A 22,395-nucleotide genomic window follows, 5' to 3' on the forward strand; every position below is an offset into this window, starting at 1 on the left:
AATTCCATCCACTGGTTCACTCTCCAATTGGCCACAATGGCCGGAGCTGTGCCGATCCAAAGCCAGGAGCCAGGAGCTTCCTCCGGGTCTCCCATGTGGGTGCAGGGGCCCAAGGACTTGGATCATATTCCACTGCTTTCCCAGGCCACAGCAGGGAACCAGATCAGAAGTGGAGCAGCCGGGTCTTGAACCAGCACCCATATGGGATGTAGGCACCTCAGGCCAGGGCATTCACCCGCGCTGCGCCACAGAGCTTGCCCCGCAAGTCTTTTTTTTTTTTTAAGATTTATTTATTTATTTCAAACACAGAGTTACAGAGAGGCGAGAGAAAGAAACAGAAAGAGAGAGTCTTCCGTCCACTGGTTCACTTTCCAGATGGCCACAATGACCAGAGCCAGGCCAATCCAAAGCCAGGAGCCTGGAGCTTCTTCCTGGTCTCCCATGTGGGTGCAGGAGCCCAAGGACCTGGGCCATCTTCCACTGCTTTCCAAGGGCATAGCAGAGAGCTGAATGGGAAGTGTAACAGCCAGGACTCGAAGTGGCACCCAAATGGGATGCCAGTCCTGCAGGTGGCAGCTTCACCACAGCACCGGCCCCTGGGTTGGCTTTCACTGCATGCTCACTCATGTTTGGTTTTCTTTGTTTTTGTTTGTTTGTCTGTTTGTGGCAGGTAGAATTAAAGACAGTGAGAAAGAGAGAGAGACAGAGAGAAAGGTCTTCCTTGCATTGGTTCACTCCCCAAATGGCCACAATGGCCGGAGCTGCGCCGATCTGAAGCCCGGAGCCAATTGCTTCTTCCTGGTCTCCCACGCGGGTACAGGGACTCAAGCACTTGGGCCACCCTCCACTGCCCTCCCGGGCCACAGCAGAGAGCTGGACTGGAAGCGGGGCAACTGGGACTAGAACCGGAGCCCATATGGGATGCCAGTGCTGCAGGTGGAGGATTAACCTAGTGCGCCACAGCACAGGCCCCTCACTCACGATTTGTTGCTGTAGCTTATGATGCTGTTGTGGACTTCAGACCCAATGTTCCACGCTCTTCACACGCAGATTCTCCTGGAGTAACTGACCACAGCCTGTGAGGTGAAGAACCCTGAAAAGACAGAGTATTTAGAAAATGAAGTTAGTCAGGCTCCCTCACCCAGAAGCTGATACAATTCTGCTACTTAACTATTTGGCTGCCTGCCTGCGTGCTGGGGGCAGAGATGAGTGCAGATTTTCACCGCAGATGCCCTCTGTGTGCGCTCCCCCAGGGCTGGGTGTTGGGCTGATCTGCGTGTGTGCCTCCTTGTAGCAGGAGTCTCCTAACAGGAAGTAGTCTTCTACATAAGGCCCAGGTGGAATTTCTTACCAAAATCCTGAGCTCTGAACAAAGAAGGGTTTTCCCTCGCATATGGTTTTAGCCTCCTTGTCTCCCTTACAGGGACTGGGAATTCTAATGTAACATGGCGGCCACAAGATGGATACATTACACATGGGAACAGAGTTACTGAAGATGTTTTCTTTCCACACTCTTACTTGTTGCAGTGGATTCGTTTCTGAGAGGAGGAGCGTGGTGGGGGCAAGAGGCGCAGAGTCACCACCAGAACCCAGGAGTCAGGTGAAAGCAGGCCTGAGGCAAGCAGCCTGCAGACTCGTTTATTTCAGTTGCTACAACAGCTTATATAGCCAAGGCAGCCAATCTGGTCAAGGAGCGGTCTGTGCCCTAACCAATCACACCCTGTTGCCAGGTAGTTTCTGAAGCCATCCAATCACAGCCTGTTGCCAGGCAGACTCCGCTGTCATGTGGTTTCTGAAACCATCCAATCATAGTCTGTTGCCAGGCAGTTTCTGTTGCAGCCATCTTGGCACGGCCTTCTCATTCCACCACACTTACTGAGCTGTAAGCTGTCTGGCGAGGGTTAACATCATTGCATCTTCTCTTGAAGTAGAACAGCTGGGACTAGAACCGGTGCCCATATGGGATGCTGCTGTTGTGGCAGAGGCCACTGCAGCAAGAATCGAGAGAAGCGGATCTGCAGTTAGCTCTGGAGTGGTTCTGCAGCCGGTCAGAAGTCAGAGCCGGGCCATGCCAAATGCAGGAGTCAGGAACTCAAGTTAGATTTCCCCGGTGAGTGGCGGGATCCAACCACTTGAGCCATAACCGGCTGCCTCCCAACGTGTGCATTAGCAGGAAGGTGGAATCAGGGGCAAAGTGGGGACTTAAACCCAGGCAACTTGAAGAGAATCACTGAATCCAGGCTAAATGCATGTCGTCTCCTTCCTTCTGACTAGTTTACTGTAGAATGTTAACTTTATTGCTTCTATGGCTGAATAATATCCCACTGTGTGAGAGAATGTCAACAAGCTCATAGAAAGTGCGCTATGAAAAAATGTGCATAGATTTCATACATTTTTGGCAGCAAAATAAGCATCTTTTAAATTCATTTTCCATGAGCTTTTTGAAGTGTCCTCATATGGATACACAAATTGTGCACCTGTTCACTCACTGATGAACATTCAGGGAATTTCCAATTTCGGTTATGACAAACAGTGGGTCTACGGATACACAAGCACATTTGAGTGCAGCCTGCACTGCACAACGTTTCAGTCAGTGAGAGCCCAGATACACAACAGTGACCTCATAGACCGTACCACCGAGGCACGCTGTAATCATCTTAGTTTTTGTAGTACACAGCATGGCATTTACACAGCCAAAGCTGCACGATGGTGGATTTCTCAGGACATAAAACTCTCATTCATCAACGCATGAGTGTACTTGCTTTCAATTGTTTCTAGACGTGGGACACCGGTCCATAAGGTATTTCTGTATTTAACTTTTTGAGAAAATCCCAAACTATTTTTCATAGCAGCTAGCTATGTATGTATGAAGGTTTTAACATATTAAGGCTCTAATGTCTTCACATCCTTTCCAATAATTATTTTCCCTTTCACAGTCTCCAACTGGGTGTGAAGTGGTATCTCCCTGGGTTTTTGATTTTCACTCCCCTAACTGGACAGCTTTTCACATGCTTGGTGAAAATCTGTACATTCTGACAAAAAATGATTGTGAAGTTTGTACTTTTGTTTCCATCCTATAAAAGTTGTTTATATATTCTGGGTACTTGACAGAAATGGGTCTCCAACTTTGTGTGCTACCTTTCCATTTTTAAAAAATTATAAAATGTACTATAATTAACTGTACTTGGATCTCGAATTTATTTATTCTGTTTAGCTGAAATTTTGTGTTTTATTAACCAAGACAAAGATATTCAAATGTATATCTTTCTCCAAATTTGGAAGGATTTGTGTTTTTTTAAAAAATGAGCTTCTTTAATTTTTTATCATCCTCTTCTCCAGCTGGAGTTCCAAGAGTTCAATATACATATTTGCTCTTTTGACACTATATCATAAATGCTTGCTTTATTCCGATTCATTTTTTTCTCCTCTGGCAGTGTAATTTCTTTTTCCCCATTTTTAATATTATTTATTTTTTATTTTTAAAGGTATTGGTTAGAGAGAAGGATTCCGCCAGCCTCGCCATGGCGGCGACTCCCCCAGACTCCTGGCAGCCGCCCAACGTTTACTTGGAGACCAGCATGGGCATCATTGTGCTGGAGCTGTACTGGAAGCATGCTCCAAAGACCTGCAAGAACTTTGCTGAGTTGGCTCGTCGAGGTTACTACAATGGCACCAAGTTTCACAGAATCATCAAAGACTTCATGATCCAGGGGGTGACCCAACGGGCACAGGTCGAGATGGTGCATCCATCTGTGGCAAACAGTTTGAAGACGAACTTCATCCAGACTTGAAATTCACTGGGGCTGGAATTCTCGCAATGGCCAACGCAGGGCCAGACACCAATGGCAGCCAGTTCTTTGTGACCCTCGCACCGACCCAGTGGCTTGACGGCAAGCACACCATTTTTGGCCGAGTGTGCCAGGGTATAGGAATGGTGAATCGAGTGGGAATGGTGGAAACCAACTCCCAAGACCGCCCTGTGGACGATGTGAAGATCATTAAGGCATACCCTTCTGGGTAGACCTCGTGGGCACACCCAGGTCTTCGGCCAACCAGCTTCCGCGTGACCTAGAATGACATGTAACTCTACAGCTCATTTTGGCCTGGCATATCATGGAGTTAGGGAAGCCTGGGCAGAAGTGCACCCTGACAGGATGCAGGTCACTGGGTGTGACCATCCTTCTCCTCGTGTGTGTCTGCTCCAGCCCACCTAGGACAGAATGAAGCAGACCCACTTCTGAGTGCTGGACCAAACTCCTTCCTGGGAGATTCATATTCTGGCCCACACTGCAGTTGTTTAGTGGCTGACAGTCACAGAATTCAAAACCAAGTCATGCCTCTGTGTATGCCCCCTTTCAGTCCCCTGTATTTGTAGGGAATGTATGCATCTCTCTTTCTGTTTTCCTCTCAAAACCAGAAATCAGCACTGCTGTTCCTGACACTTAGACATCCCACGCAAAGCCACATTGAATTTTTGCCAAGTGCAAAATGCATCCAACAATCAAGTTTTTAAGGAGGTGTCAAGTGAGGAATGATAATGTGTAATCAAGAAGTGAACTTATTTAAAGGAAGCAGAAGCATTGACCATTTTTTCCCTAGGAAGGAGTAGACATCTGTAGTGAATACAAGGATAGATTGAAAAAAAAAGCAGTTCTGTGGTAAAGAATCTTCCATTAAGTTTTTTTTTTTTAACCTAAGACTTTAAAGAAATCAGATGAGATTTTTATACATGAAGTTTTGTTTTCTTCAGAGTCTTTTTTGGGGCTGGCATTGTTGTGAAAGCAGGTAAAGCCATTGCCTGTGACACTGGCATCCCATATGGGGTCCCGTTCAAGTCCCAGCTGCTCTACTTCCGATCCAGCTCCCTGCTAGTGTGCCTGGGAGAGCCAGCAGAAGATGGCTCAGCCCCAGCCGTTGTAGCCATTTGGGGAGCGAACCAGCAGATGGAAGATCTCTCCACCTCACCCTTTGTCTCTCAGTAACTCTGCCTTTCAAATAAATAAAAATAAATCTTACAAAAAAAAAGGTATTGGTTAATATCTTAGATTCTCAGGGTTACAGAAAATGAATAATTCCTACAACACAACTCTCATATTAATGTGATATTAATAAAAAGAAAACAGACTCCAAGTAATTCATAGATACAATTATAAGAATAAAATGATTATTTCCTCCCTCGGCTCAGGGGCGGGAAACCTCAGTCCAGCTCTGGGGTACCGGTGACGGACAGGCATGGCTCCGCCCCTTGTCCCGCCCCAGTAGCTCCCCGACCAATCGGCGGCCCGCGCCTCCCGGGGCGCCCCGCGCGGGTCTGACCTCCCCCACACGAGGGGCTCGCAGAGGGCGCGGCCGCGGCGAACAGCGCGTGAGGCGAGCGGGATGCACCGACGGGAGCCGGGAAACCCTGAAACCCCCAGCCCAGCGCCTCACATCCCCACCGCCTGAGAGACCCCGGATCCTGCCACCCCCTAACCTGATGGGCCCCCAAGGCCCTCAGCCGGGGACCGTGGGCGCGCCCCAAATCCCCAGCGCCTCACATCCCCTCCGCCTGAGAAACCCCGAATCCTGCCACCCCCTAAGCTGATGGACCCCCAAGGCCCTCAGCCGGGGACCGCGGGCGCGCCCCAAATCCCCTGTGCTGGTCCCAAACCCCTCAGCATGGGGGACCCCGAATCCTGCCACCCCCTAAGCTGATGGACCCCCAAGGCCCTCAGCCGGGGACCGCGGGCGCGCCCCAAATCCCCTGTGCTGGTCCCAAACCCCTCAGCATGGGGGACCCCGAATCCTGCCACCCCCTAACCTGATGGACCCCCAAGGCCCTCAGCCAGGGACCGTGGGCGGGCCCCAAATCCCCAGCGCCTCACATCCCCTCCGCCTGAGAAACCCCGAATCCTGCCACCCCCTAAGCTGATGGACCCCCAAGGCCCTCAGCCGGGGACCGCGGGCGCGCCCCAAATCCCCAGTGCCGGTCCCAAACCCCTCAGCCTGGGGGACCCCTCAGCCCTCACCACAGAGACCCGGTTTCCCCACCGCGAGAGCCGCTCAGCCTGGAAACAACCCTGCGGCTTCCGAGGCCCCAGTGACCCCTCATGAGGGACCCCAAAACTCCTCGGCCCGAGACCCCAAACCTCGGCCTGAGAGACCCCAACCTCCGCCGCCTGTGGGGAAGTCCCTCCCTCTGACCGGCGGGGCCTGGACGGTCCACAGGGTCGCACCCCCACCCCACCCACCCACCCCGTCCAGCCCCGCGTCCCCGACCCCGCGACCTCGGGCGCCCCGCGTCTTCCCTGCACCACGAAGCGCCAGGGGGCAGGAGGGACGCGGCCTGCGAAGCGCCCGCCAGCCCCGGGGCTGCCCGCTGGTCCGCCCGCCCCGGCGCCGCCGCCCCGAGACGGGCCTGGCTCAGCGCCTTCTCTCCCGCAGGAGCCCTGGACGCAGACGGGAGTTGTGCGGGGCCCCGACCATGAGCGCCGCGGCTCCCGCGGAGCCGAGCCCGGGGGCAGACGCAGGCCAGGCGCGGGGGAAGCCGGAGGTGAGAGCCCGGGCCGCGCAGGGGTCAGCCCGGCGCGGGGAGGGCCCGACAGACGCTCCGCGCGGGAAGACAGGCTGGCTCCGCGCTCCGCCGCGACTCGGGCGTCGCCCAAGGGATCCGGCGTCTTTCAGGTCCAAGATGCCTTCCGGGATATTTCCATCTACTTCTCCAAGGAAGAGTGGGCAGAGATGGGCGAGTGGGAGAAGATCCGCTACCGGAACGTGAAGAGGAACTACTGCGCGCTAGTAGCCATAGGTACCCGGTCGGCGTGAACCCCTCGGTGCCTGCCTCTGCCCACCGTTCCCCTCTGCGCGGGGACGAATCTGGACGCGGAGTTTTGCAGTCTGGCCGTACAGAGCTCGCATCTGGACCTGGACTCTCCCAGTCCATCAGGCTTCGGGGTGCTTGTCCTGCCACCCTCTTTGTTCCTCCTCCCAGCTCTGCCCGCAGGGTGAAGATGTCGCTTCTTTCCAGGTCTCAGAGCCCCGCGACCGGCTTTCATGTGTCACCGAAGGCTGGCAGTCAGAGCCCGGGCGGATGACACGGAGGACTCCGACGAAGAATGGACGCCTAGGCAGCAAGGTGAGCGCCAGGAGGGCTCAGAGGCGACCGGAAACCAGTCTAGGGATCAGGCCCAGCAATGTCTCCAAGTTAGCAAAGGACACCTGTTACCTTCAGCACAGGGTGCAGCAAAACACCACTGCAGTTAGAGGCAACATCGTAGAACAGCAGCTGTGTTATGTAGAGACAACAAGTGGTACATGTATGAAATCTGAAAGTGCATGAAATAACAAATTCAGGGCAGCTTTGTTACTAGAAGGACGGACTGGCAGGTGGCTTCACGGTAGTTGGTTAGTTTTTTGCTTATCATTTTGAATTTTGTTTTTTGATTTTGAAATGAAGATAAAACTATCTAAAGCAGCCAAAATTGGCTGAATGGTGATGGATGTATAGATTTTTCAGTGTCACTCTCTATTTTCTCTATGTTTAAAATTTAACACATTTCTTTTAAAACTTATTTTTATTAAACATTGTTAATCAAGAGGCAATTAATCTTAAATTGCACATCCTCCCAAAAGCTTCCTAAGACTAATCTCATAAGTTTGATTACTGAATTAAATGTTTTAGAAGAAGTAACATAATATATAATCTATCCATGTATACTTAATCACACCACCTCATACTGTCACCTAAGAATGAACCTGTTTTCATTCTTGGAAAAGATTTGAGAGAGCTGTTTAATTTCCCTGATCTTTCCAACAAGTCACCACAGTAGGCATCCTGGAAATAAAAAGATGTGTAATTGATATAGAAGTGAGCAGTTCATTTCCTCTTCTACTGCTTGGGCAGGACAGTTTAGAAGATAAAGTCGATCTTCCTGAACTGGAGAAAGCCAACTTGGATTAAGTCTATGGTTTCCCATCTATGGATTTCAGATTCCTTAGGCTGTCGAGAGTAGAGTAAGAGGTGTGAAAGCCCACTGTTTGGTTGCACACAAAGACTTCAAAGTGAAAAGAAAGATTTTAGTGGGTAACATACCTCCATGGTTTACCACACATCTGTGCATCTTTATCTGGACTCAAAGTTTCCACCTTACTACTCAATTTGTTGTTGTTTTTTTTTTTTCATGTGATGAGAACTCACATAACACAACTGTACCCTAATGGTTTTAACAGTTTTAAGTGTTCAGTGTTGTTAATTATATGTACATTATTGTGCAACAGAGCTTTCAAACTGTTTCATCATACATGACTGAAAGTGTACTTGAATAACCACCTCCATTTCCTCCTTCCCCTATGGACTGAAATCAGCAATCGTGTTGGAGAATCAGAAAGTCAAAGTGAGGATTCAAGCACACAAACTTCTGTTTGGTTACAAATTTTACACATGTCTTACAGGGCTGGTGTGTGCATTGAGTAAGGTTTAAACAAAATAGATTTATGTCATGGTTACCAATCAGATTTAAAAATCAAGGAGAGATACAGTAACAGTTACAGTCTGGGTTTTTTATTAAGGGAGCACACTACAGTCTCAGGTTCTGATGTTGCCTCCATGCAGGGAGAGGCAAACAATGCTTTTGTTAATCATTTTTCCTATAAAGGCCCTAAAACAGAAGGCTTACTCCTGCTTAAGTTACAGCAGATGTTTCCTGTGTCATAGTTCAAAAAATGTGTTGCAGCTGAGGAGCTGAGTGCATGGTATCCTGCAGCAAAGACAGTGTCCTGATGACTTATGCCTCTTCAGTCCCCTTTCACGCTCAAGTCTGCATCCAAGACCCTTGAAAACACAATTCTACTCTGTTTCTATGAATTTCATGACTTTAGATACCTCATATAGGTGAAATCACCTATTTGTCTTTGTGTGTATTTGTCTTTTTGTGACAGGCTTACTTCATTTACTAAAATGTCAAGATTTATCCATGTTGTAGCATGTGGCAAGATTTCTTTCAAGTCCTCAATCCATTTTGAATTAATTTTTGTACAGTCATCCCTCAGTATCAACCCAGGTTCAGTTAAGTTTGTTTTTAAGTATTTTATTCTTTTTGATGCTGTTGAAGAGGAGGTTCCTTTCTTAATTTCCTTTTGGGATTTTTCATTGTTAGTGTACAGAAACACAACTGAGCTTTTTTAAAGATTTGTCTATTGTTATTTTTTATTTGAAAGGAAGAATTACAGAAAGGGAGGGAGGGAGAGGGCGAGATCGTCTGACGACTGATGCACTCCCCAAATGGCCACAGAAAGCATTGTTATGTCACATCGGGATCATATTTGGAATCATCACTCTACTCTCTGGCTCAGAATTCTTCCTCTAATGAGGATTTCCAAAGTTTTGAAACATTTACCAACCAACACTGATTTGTTGTCACCTTCCAGTCAAACCTCCTTGGATGGCCTTCAGAACGGAACACAGCAAACACCAGAAGGTGAGTATCTCCCAGATCCCTTTCACTAGAAAAATTTTCCTCATGGGCCCATCACGGGCAAGAGGAGAAGGCACAGCGTATACTAGGAGCTGCCATTTCCTCTCCGGGTCTCTTTAGCATAATGTCTGACAGCATCATGGAGAGGAAGTAAGAATGGCAAAATAATCACTACCACTTGTTTTGTTTTCATAGTATTTCAGGCCTTATTTTTAAGCATTTTACGTGAATAAACCCATTTAAACCTTCCAACAACCCTGTGAGGCAGGTACTAAAATATACTAGTTTTATAGATGAGGAATCTGAGGCACAGAAATGTTGAGTTATGTGCTTGAGATTACAGTGAGTGGTTGTATAATCCAACCCAAAACTCCTCATCTAGAGCGCTTCCAAGCTCATTAGCACTTGCATAGCTTTGCAAAGTTTGTGCTTTTTAAATCACACATGTTTACATCATTCTTCTGATTATCTCAGTCTGTTTTTCTCTGCTGTAGTAAAGTGAGAGATGCATTAAGCAGTCTGAATAAAGGAAGCTTATAAAGATACGGGCAATTTGTACTGTGAGTGGTCCAAATGAAGAATGAGAAGGGGTCCCCACCTCATAAGGGACCCGTTCTGATAAGAGGAAGCAGTTCCAAGCCCTGATGAGTTTTGGGTTTCCTGATTGAGAAGCAGGAAGTAAGATAATGACTTCAAGTTTCAGACAGGTTCATATGTTCAGTAGAAATGTATCTTCTGCAACTAATTTCAAATCCTCATTCCTGAAGGAGGAAATGACAGCTTCTTCCTCTGAGCTCTATTTAGGCAACTTATTTTTTTTGTTTGGAATTATTTATTTGGCCTGTTGCCTCTGCATTATGAGTTGAGAGCCAAGTTCATTCCAATTCTTCTCTCTCTCTCTTTAACTATTTATTTATTTGAAAGTCAGAGTTACACTCAGAGAGAAGGAGAGGTAGAGAGAGAGAAAGAGAGGTCTTCCATCCACTGGTTCACTCCTCAGTTGGTCGCAACGGCCAGAGCTGTGCCAATCCGAAGCCAGAAGCCAGGAGCTCCCTCCAGGTCTCCCACGTGGGTGCAGGGGCCCAGGGACTTGGGCCATCTTCTACTGCTTTCCTAGGCCATAGCAGAGAGCTGGATTGGAAGTGGAGCAGCCAGGTCTCGAACTGGCGCCATATGGGATGCCGGCACTGCAGGTAGCAGCTTTACCCGCTACACCACGGCACCAGCCCCCAATTCTTCTCAGAACCATGAAGAACCTCTCACTGTTTTCTGGGATACTGATTCAAAATTTTACTAATTAAACAAGTAGTAATAGGTCCAAGGAATGCTGAAGATAAAATCTTTGAGTCAGATTTCAACTTTAAAGATTATTGAAGAGGTAAATTAATAATAGGACTGTAGGAAAAATTATTAATCTCACATTCGTGCCATATTCAATAGCTCATAATGAACATTACCATATCACATGCATATCAGTTTACAGATCAAGAAAACAAGCTGAAGAGAATTAACTAATGGTACACCCTGATTCAACAGAATTGACACAGACACCCATGAATTGCAAAGTCAAATATTATTCTCAGGATATTGCAATTTGCAGATTGAGCACCATGCTCCATTTCCACCAGTCTCACTGCTTCCACGTCCTCCCAGCCTCACTGATGCACATTTATGTTCCAGGTCTATTTTATGCCCTCTCTGTTCTACGTTTCCCCTTCCACCAGATGTCGACTGGTTTATGGAAGATAGCTTCCTTTTCTCTATAAGCCCTTCTGCCTTCTTTCACAGACTTTGTCTGTTCTCTAGCTCATCTTCCCAAGTATTCGCTCTCCCTCACTTGCATCTGTACAAAAGAAACTGAAAACCAGTTGGAGAGAAAGAGCCTTAAGGCATAGATTCTAGCCCTGGATTCAGTGAGATTCTTCATGGCTCTAAGAATTGGGGGCTGGCGCTGTGGTGTAGCAGGTAAAGCTGCCACCTGCAGTGCTGGCATCCCATATGGGCGTCAGTTCGAGTCCTGGCTGCTCCACTTCCAATCCAGCTCTCTGCTATGGCCTAGGAAAGCAGTAGAAGATGACCCAAGTCCTTGGGCCCCTGCACCCACGTGGGAGACCTGGAGGGAGCTCCTGGCTTCGGATTGGCACAGCTCTGGCCGTTGTGGCCAACTGGGGAGTGGATCAGTGGATGGAAGACCTCTCTTTCTCTCTCTCTGCCTCTCCTTCTCTCTGAGTGCAACTCTGACTTTCACATAAATAGATATTTAAAAACACCCACTTAGATGTTGCTTTTCCCTCAAGTATTCACACATTAGATATTTCCAGAGACGATGAAGCACTAAATAAAGTCATGTGTGTGAAAACACACTGCAAGCCCTAAGGAACTAAAGAAATGAAAATTATCTTTTTAATGTGACTCTTACATTAAAGGGGATGCCCAGGTTGCCTGTAAATAATGAATCTAGTTTGAAGGAATTGTCAGGAACAGCAAATTTGCTGAAGACAACTGGCTCAGAGGAGGACCAGAAACCATCGTTCCCTCCTAAAGAAACGAGGACATCTGGACAGCACTCCACACGAAAATTGGGTAAAGAGAAAGTACTTTGGCGACTTCAGTCCCTCCAGGCCCTCTGGATGAAGGCTGATGAGGATGACTGAGATATGTGGGGCATACTTTGAATGGGTCTGGACTTATGCTGGATTAAGCTAGGAGACCAAAAATTGATTGTAATATTGAATAGCAGGTGAACACATTAATTCTGAATTCACGTACTTGGGTTATAGTCCACACAAAAGTATTGGAGCCTTTGGGAAATCATAAATTCTCTGAGCTCCTGAGTGCTAACATGCAAAATGAGGATAAGGATACATAGCTGATATACAACAATTTCCCAGACAGGAAATCAGTTGGCCTAGTAGTGAAGACGCCCATGTCTGGCTCTGCTGCTGACACCAGCTTCATGCTGATATAACCCTGGGACACAGTGATGACTCAAGTGAGTGGGTTCTTGCCATCCATGTGAGAGATCTGGACTGAGTTCCCTGCTCCCAGCTTTGGCTGCTACTGCAGCTATTTAGGGAGTGAACCAGTGGATGGCAGCTTGCCCTTTCACTTCCTCTCTCTGTCTCTCTTTGCCTCTTAAATTAACAATTTTTTAAAAGTTCATGGAAAAGGAATTAAAACCTAAGTTTATTTTAGTGAAAAACCATTTTTTAAATCCATGCGGTTTTTCTGTGAACTCTTTGAAGACACTTCATATTATTTGAAAGCATTAAAAAAATAAAATAATTGATACATGCAAGGTGGCCAATAAATTGATCTTTGATGGTACAAACCACATTTTCTTAGTGAGATATGTCTAGGCCTCTGCTCAATACTTAATATGTACTATATCCTCAAAAATGTTTTATGAATGAACAAAGTGTTTTTATAAGTATAAATGTTGAGAGATTAAATCTGCTGATGGGAACAGTTAGAAACTTAAATTCAGTTAGACATTGTCATTTGGTAAGTGTGGAGCCTTGGTCTCTCTGAGCCAATATTTAAGAGCAGGAGATGAGGTAGAGGGAAGATATGTAAAAGCATAGGTGATAATTTGATGATAGGAGGTTTCACATTTTCAGATAAAGCAGGAATAAACATTCTGTACTCCTAACTTCACTCACCTACTCTCTCCAACTCAGGACTTAGAAGGAAGAATATTGAAGTGAAGATGTACAGCTTTCGAAAAAGAAAGAGTCAGGCATACAAAGAGTGCAGTGAGCCTCAGGATGACGATTACCTCTGTAAGTGACCCTCTGGCCCACTCACACTCAAGGCTCCTATGTCCTGACTCAAAATTCATCTCATCATTTGGCCCCACTTCGTCCCCTTCCTCTTATAACTTGGAGTGCAAGATTGAGGCTGGGGGCCGGCGCCGTGACTCAGTTGGTTAATCCTTCGCCTGCGGCGCTGGCATCCCATATGGGCGCTGAGTTCTAGTCCTGGTTGTTCCTCTTCCAGTCCAGCTCTCTGCTGTGGCCTGGGAAGGCAGTGAAAGATGGCCCAAGTGCTTGGGCCCCTTGCACCCATGTGGGAGACCAGGAGGAGGCGCCTGGCTCCTGGCGTACTGCCCGCCATAGCGGCCATTACGGGGGTGAACCAACAGAAGGAAGACCTTTCTGTCTCTCTCTCTCTCTCACTGTCTGTCACTCTACCTGTCAAATATATAAATAAATAAAAGATTGAGGCTAAATGATGTGAGTGCTGGGCTGTTCCTGAAGCTCTCTATACCCAGCAACAAGCAGTATACTTTTACTAATCCTTGCTGCTCTCCTCTCCAGATTGTGAGAAGTGTCAGAACTTCTTCCTAGACAGCTGTGCTGTTCACGGACCACCCATATTTGTAAAGGACAGTGCAGTGGACAAGGGGCATCCCAATCGCTCAGTCCTCAGCCTGCCCCCTGGGCTAAGAATTGGACCATCAGGCATCCCTGAGGCTGGGCTTGGAGTATGGAACGAGGCATCAGATCTGCCACTGGGTCTGCACTTTGGTCCCTACGAGGGCCAGATCACAGAAGAGGAGGAGGCAGCCAACAGCGGGTACTCCTGGCTGGTGAGAAGTGCTTCCCTCGCCTGTCTTCTGGCTCCCCACATCCCTTCTGTGCCTTTGGTGGGATGTCTCCTCCCACGTATTAGGACATAGATGGGGACAACATGATTAGCTCACTCAGCAGTCTTTGCACAGATGCGGAACTCCTGTGTAAAGATGGCAGGTTACGACAGAGCAGGGCCGTAAGAGACAAAGCAGGTGTCCTCCCTGTGGTCCTCTGCTCTGACTATAAATCAACTCAGATGTCTGCTGATGAGCAGGAGATCAACATGTGGTCACAACTCGTTTCTGAATCCATGTAAGCCCAAAGAGCACTGATGATAGCTGAGTAAAGTAATTCTGAATTCTTCCCACTCCAGGGAGAGTTTAACTTATTTTTCTGAAATTCAGATCACCAAGGGGAGAAACTGCTATGAGTATGTGGATGGAAAGGATAGATCTTGGGCCAACTGGATGAGGTAAGGCCCAGAGCAAGTCGCGTTCTGGGGAGGACGCTTCTCTCTCACAAGCTGAGATTCCTTTCCTTCTCCTTACGCCTCCCTCAGTGACCCCATGCTCCTCGGTTTTCTCCAGACACTGCTCTTCAATATCATGGCCATTTTTAAAAAGATATAAAATATAAATACTATATCTTTTATCAAAACATAAATCTATATGCTAGACAAAACTGGGGCACAAGGATAAGCTTTGAGGAGCCTAGATCTACTGGCTACTCACCCTTTGTCTAATCAACATTTATTAAGCACTTCCTTTGTGGAAAATGGATTTCAATACCTGGACAGCCCATGAAACCTGTGTCCTTAACTATAATTTTCCCATTATTTGGAGAAGTGCACAGTGCCTGAACAACTTAAAGCACAGGAAGTCGGCCGGCGCCACGGCTCACTAGGCTAATCCTCCGCCTGCGGCTCCGGCACTCCGGGTTCTAGTCTCACTTGGGGTGCCGGTTCTGTCCCGGTTGCTCCTCTTCCAATCCAACTCTCTGCTGTGGCCCAGGAAGGCAGTGGAGGATGGCCCAAGTGCTTGGGCCCTGCACCCGCATGGGAGACCAGGAGGAAGCGCCTGGCTCCTGGCTTCAGATCAGCGCAGCATGCTGGCTGTGGCGGCCATTGCGGGGTGAACCAACGAAAGGAAGACCTCTCTGTCTCTCTCTCTCAGTGTCCACTCTGCCTGTAAAAAAACAACAACAACAACAACAAAAAAAAAAAAAAAAAAAAAACCATAGGAAGTCTTCCCAGCCACAGTGAAATCAAAACTGGATTCTGGAGACTGGTGTTATGGTGCAGCAGGTTGAGCCACTGCCTGTGATGCCAGCATCCCACATGAATGCTGGTTTGAATCCCATCTACTCCACTTCCCATCCAGCTCCCTGCTAATGTACCCAGGAAAGCAGCGGAGGATGGCCCAAGATTTTGGACCCCTGCACCTACCCTGGCTGTTGCAGCCATTTGAGGAGTAAGCCAGCGGATTCACTATCATTCCCTTTCTTTTCCACCGCCCCCCATCATTCTGCCTTTCAAATAAATAAAAATAAATATTTTTTTAAAGGATGGGGTTCTGAATCCAGCGGAGAAGTGAGCTGTGGCAGGGCCATGGGTCTCTGCCGAGTGCCCCAGCCCTGCTCTGCTCTGTAAGGGGTTCCCCCTTCATCATGGGATAGGGAAATTGAATAACGAGGACATTGGCCGTTTCTGTGGGAACCTGGGAAGGTAGGGGAATGGCATCTGGGTACTGTGAGGAGATTAAAGGAAGGCAGACTTCAGCCAGTGACTCTCTGGAGGCAAAAAGCAGGCTCACACGGCAAGTTCTGTGGCACCAAACAAATTAGTTTGGAGTTTGGAGAAGCTAGGCATCACTGTACTTTGTGGCCAGTCAAGGTGGAAGTCTGGACTGGGTTTTTAAATGGTTAATTAGGAAAGAGAGAAAAGCGTGCTTGGCAGGATGAGCACTACAAATAGGACTTGGAACTGGGAACTCACTGACCTTGTGAGAGAAACCTGGGCAGAAACAGAAGGTTCTCCCTAGGTACAAATAGGACTTGGAACAGGGAACTCACTGACCTCGTGAGAGAAACCTGGGTAAAAACAGAAGGCTCTCCCTGGATACAAACAAGACTTGGAACAGGGAACTCACTGACCTTGTGAGAGAAACCTGGGCAGAAACAGAAGGTTCTCCCTGGGGCAGGGGTGGGGGGAACCAAGGGGGAGGGTGGAGGCCTGGCCATCATGTGATGAGTTAGACTCAAATCTGACATGGAATGGGAACTCAGCATCTGTCTCCACCTCAGGTATGTGAACTGTGCCCGGAACGACGAGGAGCAGAACCTGGTGGCCTTTCAGTACCACAAGCAGATATTCTACCGCACCTGCCAGGTCATCAAGCCTGGCTGTGAGCTGCTGGTCTGGTATGGGGACGAATATGGCCAGGAGCTGGGGATCAAGTGGGGCAGCAAGTGGAAGGAAGAGCTCACAGCAGGGAGAGGTAGGTAGCACTATTGTTCTTTAAAATGAAAGAAAAGAAGCATTCTTCATGGGAATTTTTGTGGTTCAACTCTAAATAGATCAAATGTAATATAAAGTCAGTCAAATTTCACATCAGGTGTTTTTTAAATTAAGGATTCTTTTTTGAATATTTATTTATTCATTTGAAAGGTAAAGTTACAGAGAGAAGGAGATGGAGAGACAGAGATCTTCCATTCACTGGTTCACTCCCCAAATGGCTGCACCAGCTGGGGCTGGACCAGGCTGAAGCCAGGAGCCTGGAATCCATTGGAGTCGCACAGCGGTGCAGAGCCCCGAGCACATGGGCCGTCTTCCGTTGCTGTCCCAGGTCCGTTGCCAGGGAGCTGGACGAAGTGGAGCAGCCAGGACTCAAACCAGCAAGCATATCAGTATTGCAGGCAGCAACTTAACCCATTGTGCCACAACACTAGCTCTTACAGATTTAAAGATTCATTTTATGGGGCTGGCACTGTGGTGTAGTGGGTAAAGCCACAGCCTGCAGTGTCAGCATCCATTTATGGGCGCTGGATCAAGACCTAGCTGTTTCACTTCAGATCCAGCTCCCTGCTATGGCCTGGGAAAGCAGTAGAAGATGGCTGGCCCAAGTGCTTGGGCCCCGGCATCCACATGGAGACCTGGATTCAGAAGCTCCTGGCTCCTGGCTTCAGATCAGCGCAGCTCTGGCCATTGTGGCCATTTGGGGAATGAACCAGTGGATGGAAGATCTCTCTTTGCTTCTGCCTCTTTGTAACTCTGCCTTTCAAATAAATAAATATAAAAATTTCATTTTATATGTCTGACTCTTAGAAACAACTGTTATATTTCAAATTTTTTTCTGTTTTTATATTTTAAGTACTTTATGCATAAAATGTCCCACAGCACACTGCGTTGAAAGTGTCCAAGGCAAAAAGGACTTCTTTGGCACCTGCCAGCTCTCTCATCAAGGAAGGTTCTTCTGCTCTTTTAGCTGTTTTTTTTTTTTAGATTGATTTATTTATTTGGAAGTCAGAGTTACACAGAAAGAAGAGAGGGAGAGGGAGAGGGAGAGGGAGAGGGAGAGGGAGAGGGGGAGAGGGAGGGAGAGGGAGGGAGGGAGGGAGGGAGGGAGAGAGAGAGAGAGAGAGAGAGAGAGAGAGAGAGAGAGAGAGAGAGGTCGGTCTTCTATCTGCTGGTTCACTCCCCAGATGGCCACAATGTTTGGAGCTGCACCAATCTGAAGCCAGGAGCCAGGAGCTTCCCCTAGATGTTCTTGAATTTTTTAAAAAAGATTTGTTTATTTATTTGATAGGCAGAGTTACAGAGATGGAGAGACAGAGAGCTTCTAACTGTTGGTTCACTTCTCAAAAAGCCACAATAACTGGGGCTGGGTCAGGTCAAAACCAGGAGCTTCTTGGTTTCCCACATGGGTGGCAGGGGCCCAGAGACTCGGACCATCTTCCACTGCTTTCCCAGTGGAAAGATGGGAGGATCAGGGAACTGGATCCAGCAGGGAGCTGGATCAGAAGTGAAGCAGCAGGGACTCCAACGGGCACCCATATGGGATGCCAGCACTGCAGGCCATGGCTTAACCCACTGTGCCACAGCACCAGCCCCTAGATTTTTTTTGAGTGAGATGAAGACAGCTGTGGAGGTTTGCGTTCTGTGTTGAGATGATGCTGTGGTCAGCTTTCAGAAAACAGAGTGTTGAGGGTGACCCCTTCAGAGCGTGTACCTGAGTGAAGCTGGGATCAGAGAGGTGAGAAGTCTGATACAAGATGTATTTTTCAATCAGGACTTCATACTGCATGGGAAATGGGCAAATGCTGAATAAAATAAGTTAGGAATGAATGGCGTGAGGCCTGAGGACATGTTTTCACTTTGTGATTTGCAAAGCACTAACAAACAATTCATGGCCTAGTTGAGGCAGCAAAACCCAGAGTCCTTCAGTCCCTGGAACCTGGATGCTCTCTTGCCCAGCCTGAGTTCCACCTCCCAGTGAGATCAGGCACGTGAGCCCTCTTTCTGAATGGAGAGACTAAAACACGGATCTACTCTCAGGTGCTCTCTTAAACACTATGTGACTTCCACATTTGTGTGTCTCAAGGGTGAGTGACTCCCAACTTAATAGATCCCTTTCTCTTCAACGGGAATGTCATGAGAGAAAATCCACCCTAAGTGACCAGTGTAGTTGTTTCTCAACAGAATAAAATAGCCATAGACATGTCAGGAAAAGTGACCTCCCCATGTGAGCGGAGGAAGGTACAGCAGATGATCAGGGAGGGTCCAATGAAGAAAGCATCTGGGATGTGGGTAGAGGTCTCTGGAACCCCAGCTATGACACAGTGAAGTTGCAGGATGCTACTTGAAAACCCTTAGTCTTAGGGCTGGCACTGTGGAATAGTAGGTAAAGCTGCTGCCTGCAGTGCCGGCATCCCATATGGGTGCCAGTTCGAGACCCGGCTGTACCACTTCCGACCCAGCTCTCTGCTATGGCCTAGGAAAGCAGTAGAAGATGGCCCAAGTCCTTGGGCCCCTGCACCCATGTGGGAGACCCAGAGGAAGCTCCTGGCTTCGGATCAGCTCCGGCCGTTGTGGCCAATTGGAGAGTGAACCAGCAGATGGAAGACTTTTCTCTCTCTCTCTCTGCCTCTCCTCTCTCTGTGTAACTCTGACTTTCAAATAAATACATAAATCTTAAAAATAAAAAAGCCCTTAGTCTGGCCGATACGTAGAAAAGGCCTCTGATGTGGGCTTTCTGGATATCTGAAGATGTAGAGAAAAATAGAATGAAAAAAAAAATACACCATACAGGAATGCTTGGGTTGCTAACATGTACAGAACAAATAGTGGAGCTGGCCTCACTCATGGCAATGCAGATGGCCAGCCTGCTTGTCTGTTTCTGCCCTAACCAAAAACCTCCTCTTTCGGCAGAGCCAAAGCCAGAAATCCATCCCTGTCCCTCGTGCTCTCTGGCCTTCTCCAGTCACAAGTTCCTCAGTCAACACATGGAGTGCAGTCACTCCTCTCAGATCTTCCCAGGAGCACCTGCAAGAAATCACCTGCAACCAGCGAATCCCTGTCCAGGGAAAGAGCATCAGAAGCTGTCTGATCCACAGAGCTGGAATGACAAAAACGAAGGTCAAGATGTCAAAGAAAAGTCCAGATTCTCGTCCAAAAGGACAAGGCAGAAGGCGATCTCAAGGGCTTTTTCCAGCCTTCCCAAAGGACAAGTGGAGACCTCAAGGGAGGGTGAGAGAATGATAGAGGAAGAGCCTAGAATAGGCCAAGAACTGAATCCAGAGGACACAGGCAAATCATCTGTGGGGGCAGGGCTGTCAAGAATTGCAGGAGTCAAGTATAGAGATTGTAGGCAAGGCCTCAGTGACAAGTCACACCTCATTAATGGCCAGAGAGCACACACAGGGGAGAAGCCCTATGCTTGCAGGGAGTGTGAGCGAGGCTTCACAGTGAAGTCAAACCTCATCAGTCACCAGAGGACACACACAGGGGAGAAGCCCTATGCTTGCAGGGAGTGTGGGCGAGGCTTCACAGTGAAGTCAGCCCTCACTACTCACCAGAGGACACACACAGGGGAGAAGCCCTATGCTTGCAGGGAGTGTGGGCGAGGCTTCACAGTGAAGTCACACCTCATCAGTCACCAGAGGACACACACAGGGGAGAAGCCCTATGCTTGCAGGGAGTGTGGGCGAGGCTTCACAGTGAAGTCAGACCTCATCAGGCACCAGAGGACACACACAGGGGAGAAGCCCTATGCTTGCAGGGAGTGTGGGCAAGGCTTCACAGTGAAGTCAAACCTCATCAGTCACCAGAGGACACACACAGGGGAGAAGCCCTATGCTTGCGGGGAGTGTGGGCGAGGCTTCACACAGAAGTCACACCTCATCAGGCACCAGAGGACACACACAGGGGAGAAGCCCTATGCTTGCAGGGAGTGTGGGCGAGGCTTCACAGTGAAGTCAGCCCTCACTACTCACCAGAGGACACACACAGGGGAGAAGCCCTATGCTTGCAGGGAGTGTGGGCGAGGCTTCACAGTGAAGTCACACCTCATCAGTCACCAGAGGACACACACAGGGGAGAAGCCCTATGCTTGCAGGGAGTGTGGGCGAGGCTTCACAGTGAAGTCAGACCTCATTACTCACCAGAGGACACACACAGGGGAGAAGCCCTATGCTTGCAGGGAGTGTGGGCGAGGCTTCACAGTGAAGTCAGACCTCATCAGGCACCAGAGGACACACACAGGGGAGAAGCCCTATGCTTGCAGGGAGTGTGGGCGAGGCTTCACACAGAAGTCAGCCCTCATCAGGCACCAGAGGACACACACAGGGGAGAAGCCCTATGCTTGCAGGGAGTGTGGGCGAGGCTTCACAGTGAAGTCAGACCTCATCAGTCACCAGAGGACACACACAGGGGAGAAGCCCTATGCTTGCAGGGAGTGTGGGCGAGGCTTCACACAGAAGTCAAACCTCATCAGGCACCAGAGGACACACACAGGGGAGAAGCCCTATGCTTGCAGGGAGTGTGGGCGAGGCTTCACAGTGAAGTCACACCTCATCAATCATCTGAGGGCACACACAGGGGAGAAGCCCTATGCTTGCAGGGAGTGTGGGCGAGGCTTCACAGTGAAGTCAGACCTCATCAGTCACCAGAGGACACACACAGGGGAGAAGCCCTATGCTTGTAGGGTGGATGGGTAAATCAGGGGGAAAAAAATCACATTTCAGCAACCACCGGGGGACAAGTGTGGCCACCACACACCTCCACACTGCAGCTCAGAGAGGTCTTCCAAAGTCTGCTGACTCCTGACCTTCCTCAATAGTGCAGAGATAAGAAATAACTGATTCAACATCCCTCCACTTTTATAAGAGATGAGTTAGAAAAACAGGAGAGTTGCCTGAGTGTTCATGGGATGTTGACTTGTGTTTGTTTCCCACACCAATCCCGTTTTGTTTTATTTATTTCTTGGTCTCTTCTAATAAAATTTTGTCTCCATGCAAATCTGAAGCCCAAGCACATGCCTATTCTGCTCTTACTAAGGACAAGAGTTCCAGCTCAGGTCTCTACAGGAATTTAGCCCTGAAAAGCTGTGAGCCTGCAGTCACTCTGGCTAAATTACTGGAGGATCAGCTCAGGGCTCTGGGAAAGAAACCCAGGAACTGATACACAGTCAGGGCCAGGAAGGGGTTGTCTGTCTCCTGGAGTGTGGCTGCTTCCGCCTGGCCTCCACTCTGAGATCCTCCTACCTCGGCTTCTCCTGGCTCCTTTCCTGCTGTCTCCAGCCTCTGCGCCCTCAGAGGCAAAAGCCAGAGACATGTTTGTGTGTGTGTGTTGGGGGGAGTGCAGGTGTGGTGCATCTGCATGTTTGTACCTTGCATGTCTGTGTGGGTGCATGTGTCCCTGCATGTGTGCACAAGTATTTGTGTGTCCTCTTGGAGGCACCAATTACCCCCTTCCTCTGGGTCCTGTGGAGGAGGGGCCAAGGGTCCTGGGACAGGGTCTTTTAGCCCCGAGCTGTGCTGATGGGGGCTGGGGAGTGTCAGCGAGGAGAGGCCCACCAGCTTGTGGGTAGCCCCGTCCCCAACTCATGAATCCATGCATGTGGGCAGTGCATTAGTGTGGGGACAATGGTTGCTCTCATGAGAGGCGTGGAAAACCAGGGAGGAGCAGCAGCCAGTTCCGGGGCCCATCCCAGGCAACACCACTGGAAGTGGGGTGTGGTGGGGGGCGGTGGCATTGCCTTGGCCACCAGCAGAGAACCTGGACTGTGTTACCGGGGGCGGGGGGGGTTTCAGCAGGGGTGGCTCCAGAACACTCCTGGCACCTGCTACCTCTAGCATGTGGTTTTAATGGAAAA

General features: G+C 48.8%; 1 protein-coding gene, 1 long non-coding RNA gene and 1 pseudogene across 3 annotated transcripts in view; 2 read left to right on the plus strand and 1 right to left on the minus strand.

The window, feature by feature from the left end:
- Positions 1-268: 268 nt before the first annotated feature.
- The window catches only part of LOC149122212 (uncharacterized), a 65,420-nt gene continuing 43,293 nt past the window's right edge, over positions 269-22,395 (minus strand). For both annotated transcript variants that reach the window (XR_016220310.1, XR_016220308.1), the window contains 2 exons: positions 982-1,093; positions 269-506 (listed from right to left, as the gene is read on the minus strand). This is a non-coding gene — a long non-coding RNA (uncharacterized LOC149122212). The remainder of the gene's footprint in view (positions 507-981; positions 1,094-22,395) is intronic.
- Positions 3,494-4,063, plus strand: LOC100357536 (peptidyl-prolyl cis-trans isomerase-like 1 pseudogene; annotated as a pseudogene).
- On the plus strand, positions 4,489-21,504 carry LOC100358832 (uncharacterized). Its single transcript, XM_089312860.1, has 12 exons — positions 4,489-4,524; positions 5,231-5,506; positions 5,857-6,079; positions 6,170-6,787; positions 7,007-7,114; positions 9,406-9,455; positions 11,879-12,035; positions 13,133-13,234; positions 13,772-14,043; positions 14,431-14,498; positions 16,328-16,521; positions 19,452-21,504. Exons 1-12 carry the CDS (start codon positions 4,489-4,491, stop codon positions 21,236-21,238), a joined length of 3,891 nt encoding a protein of 1,296 aa, XP_089168986.1. The 3' UTR covers positions 21,239-21,504.

Source organism: Oryctolagus cuniculus, chromosome 14 (assembly GCF_051225735.1).
Source record: "Oryctolagus cuniculus isolate XC-2025 breed Fujian yellow rabbit chromosome 14, ASM5122573v1, whole genome shotgun sequence".
Classification (NCBI taxonomy): domain Eukaryota; kingdom Metazoa; phylum Chordata; class Mammalia; order Lagomorpha; family Leporidae; genus Oryctolagus; species Oryctolagus cuniculus.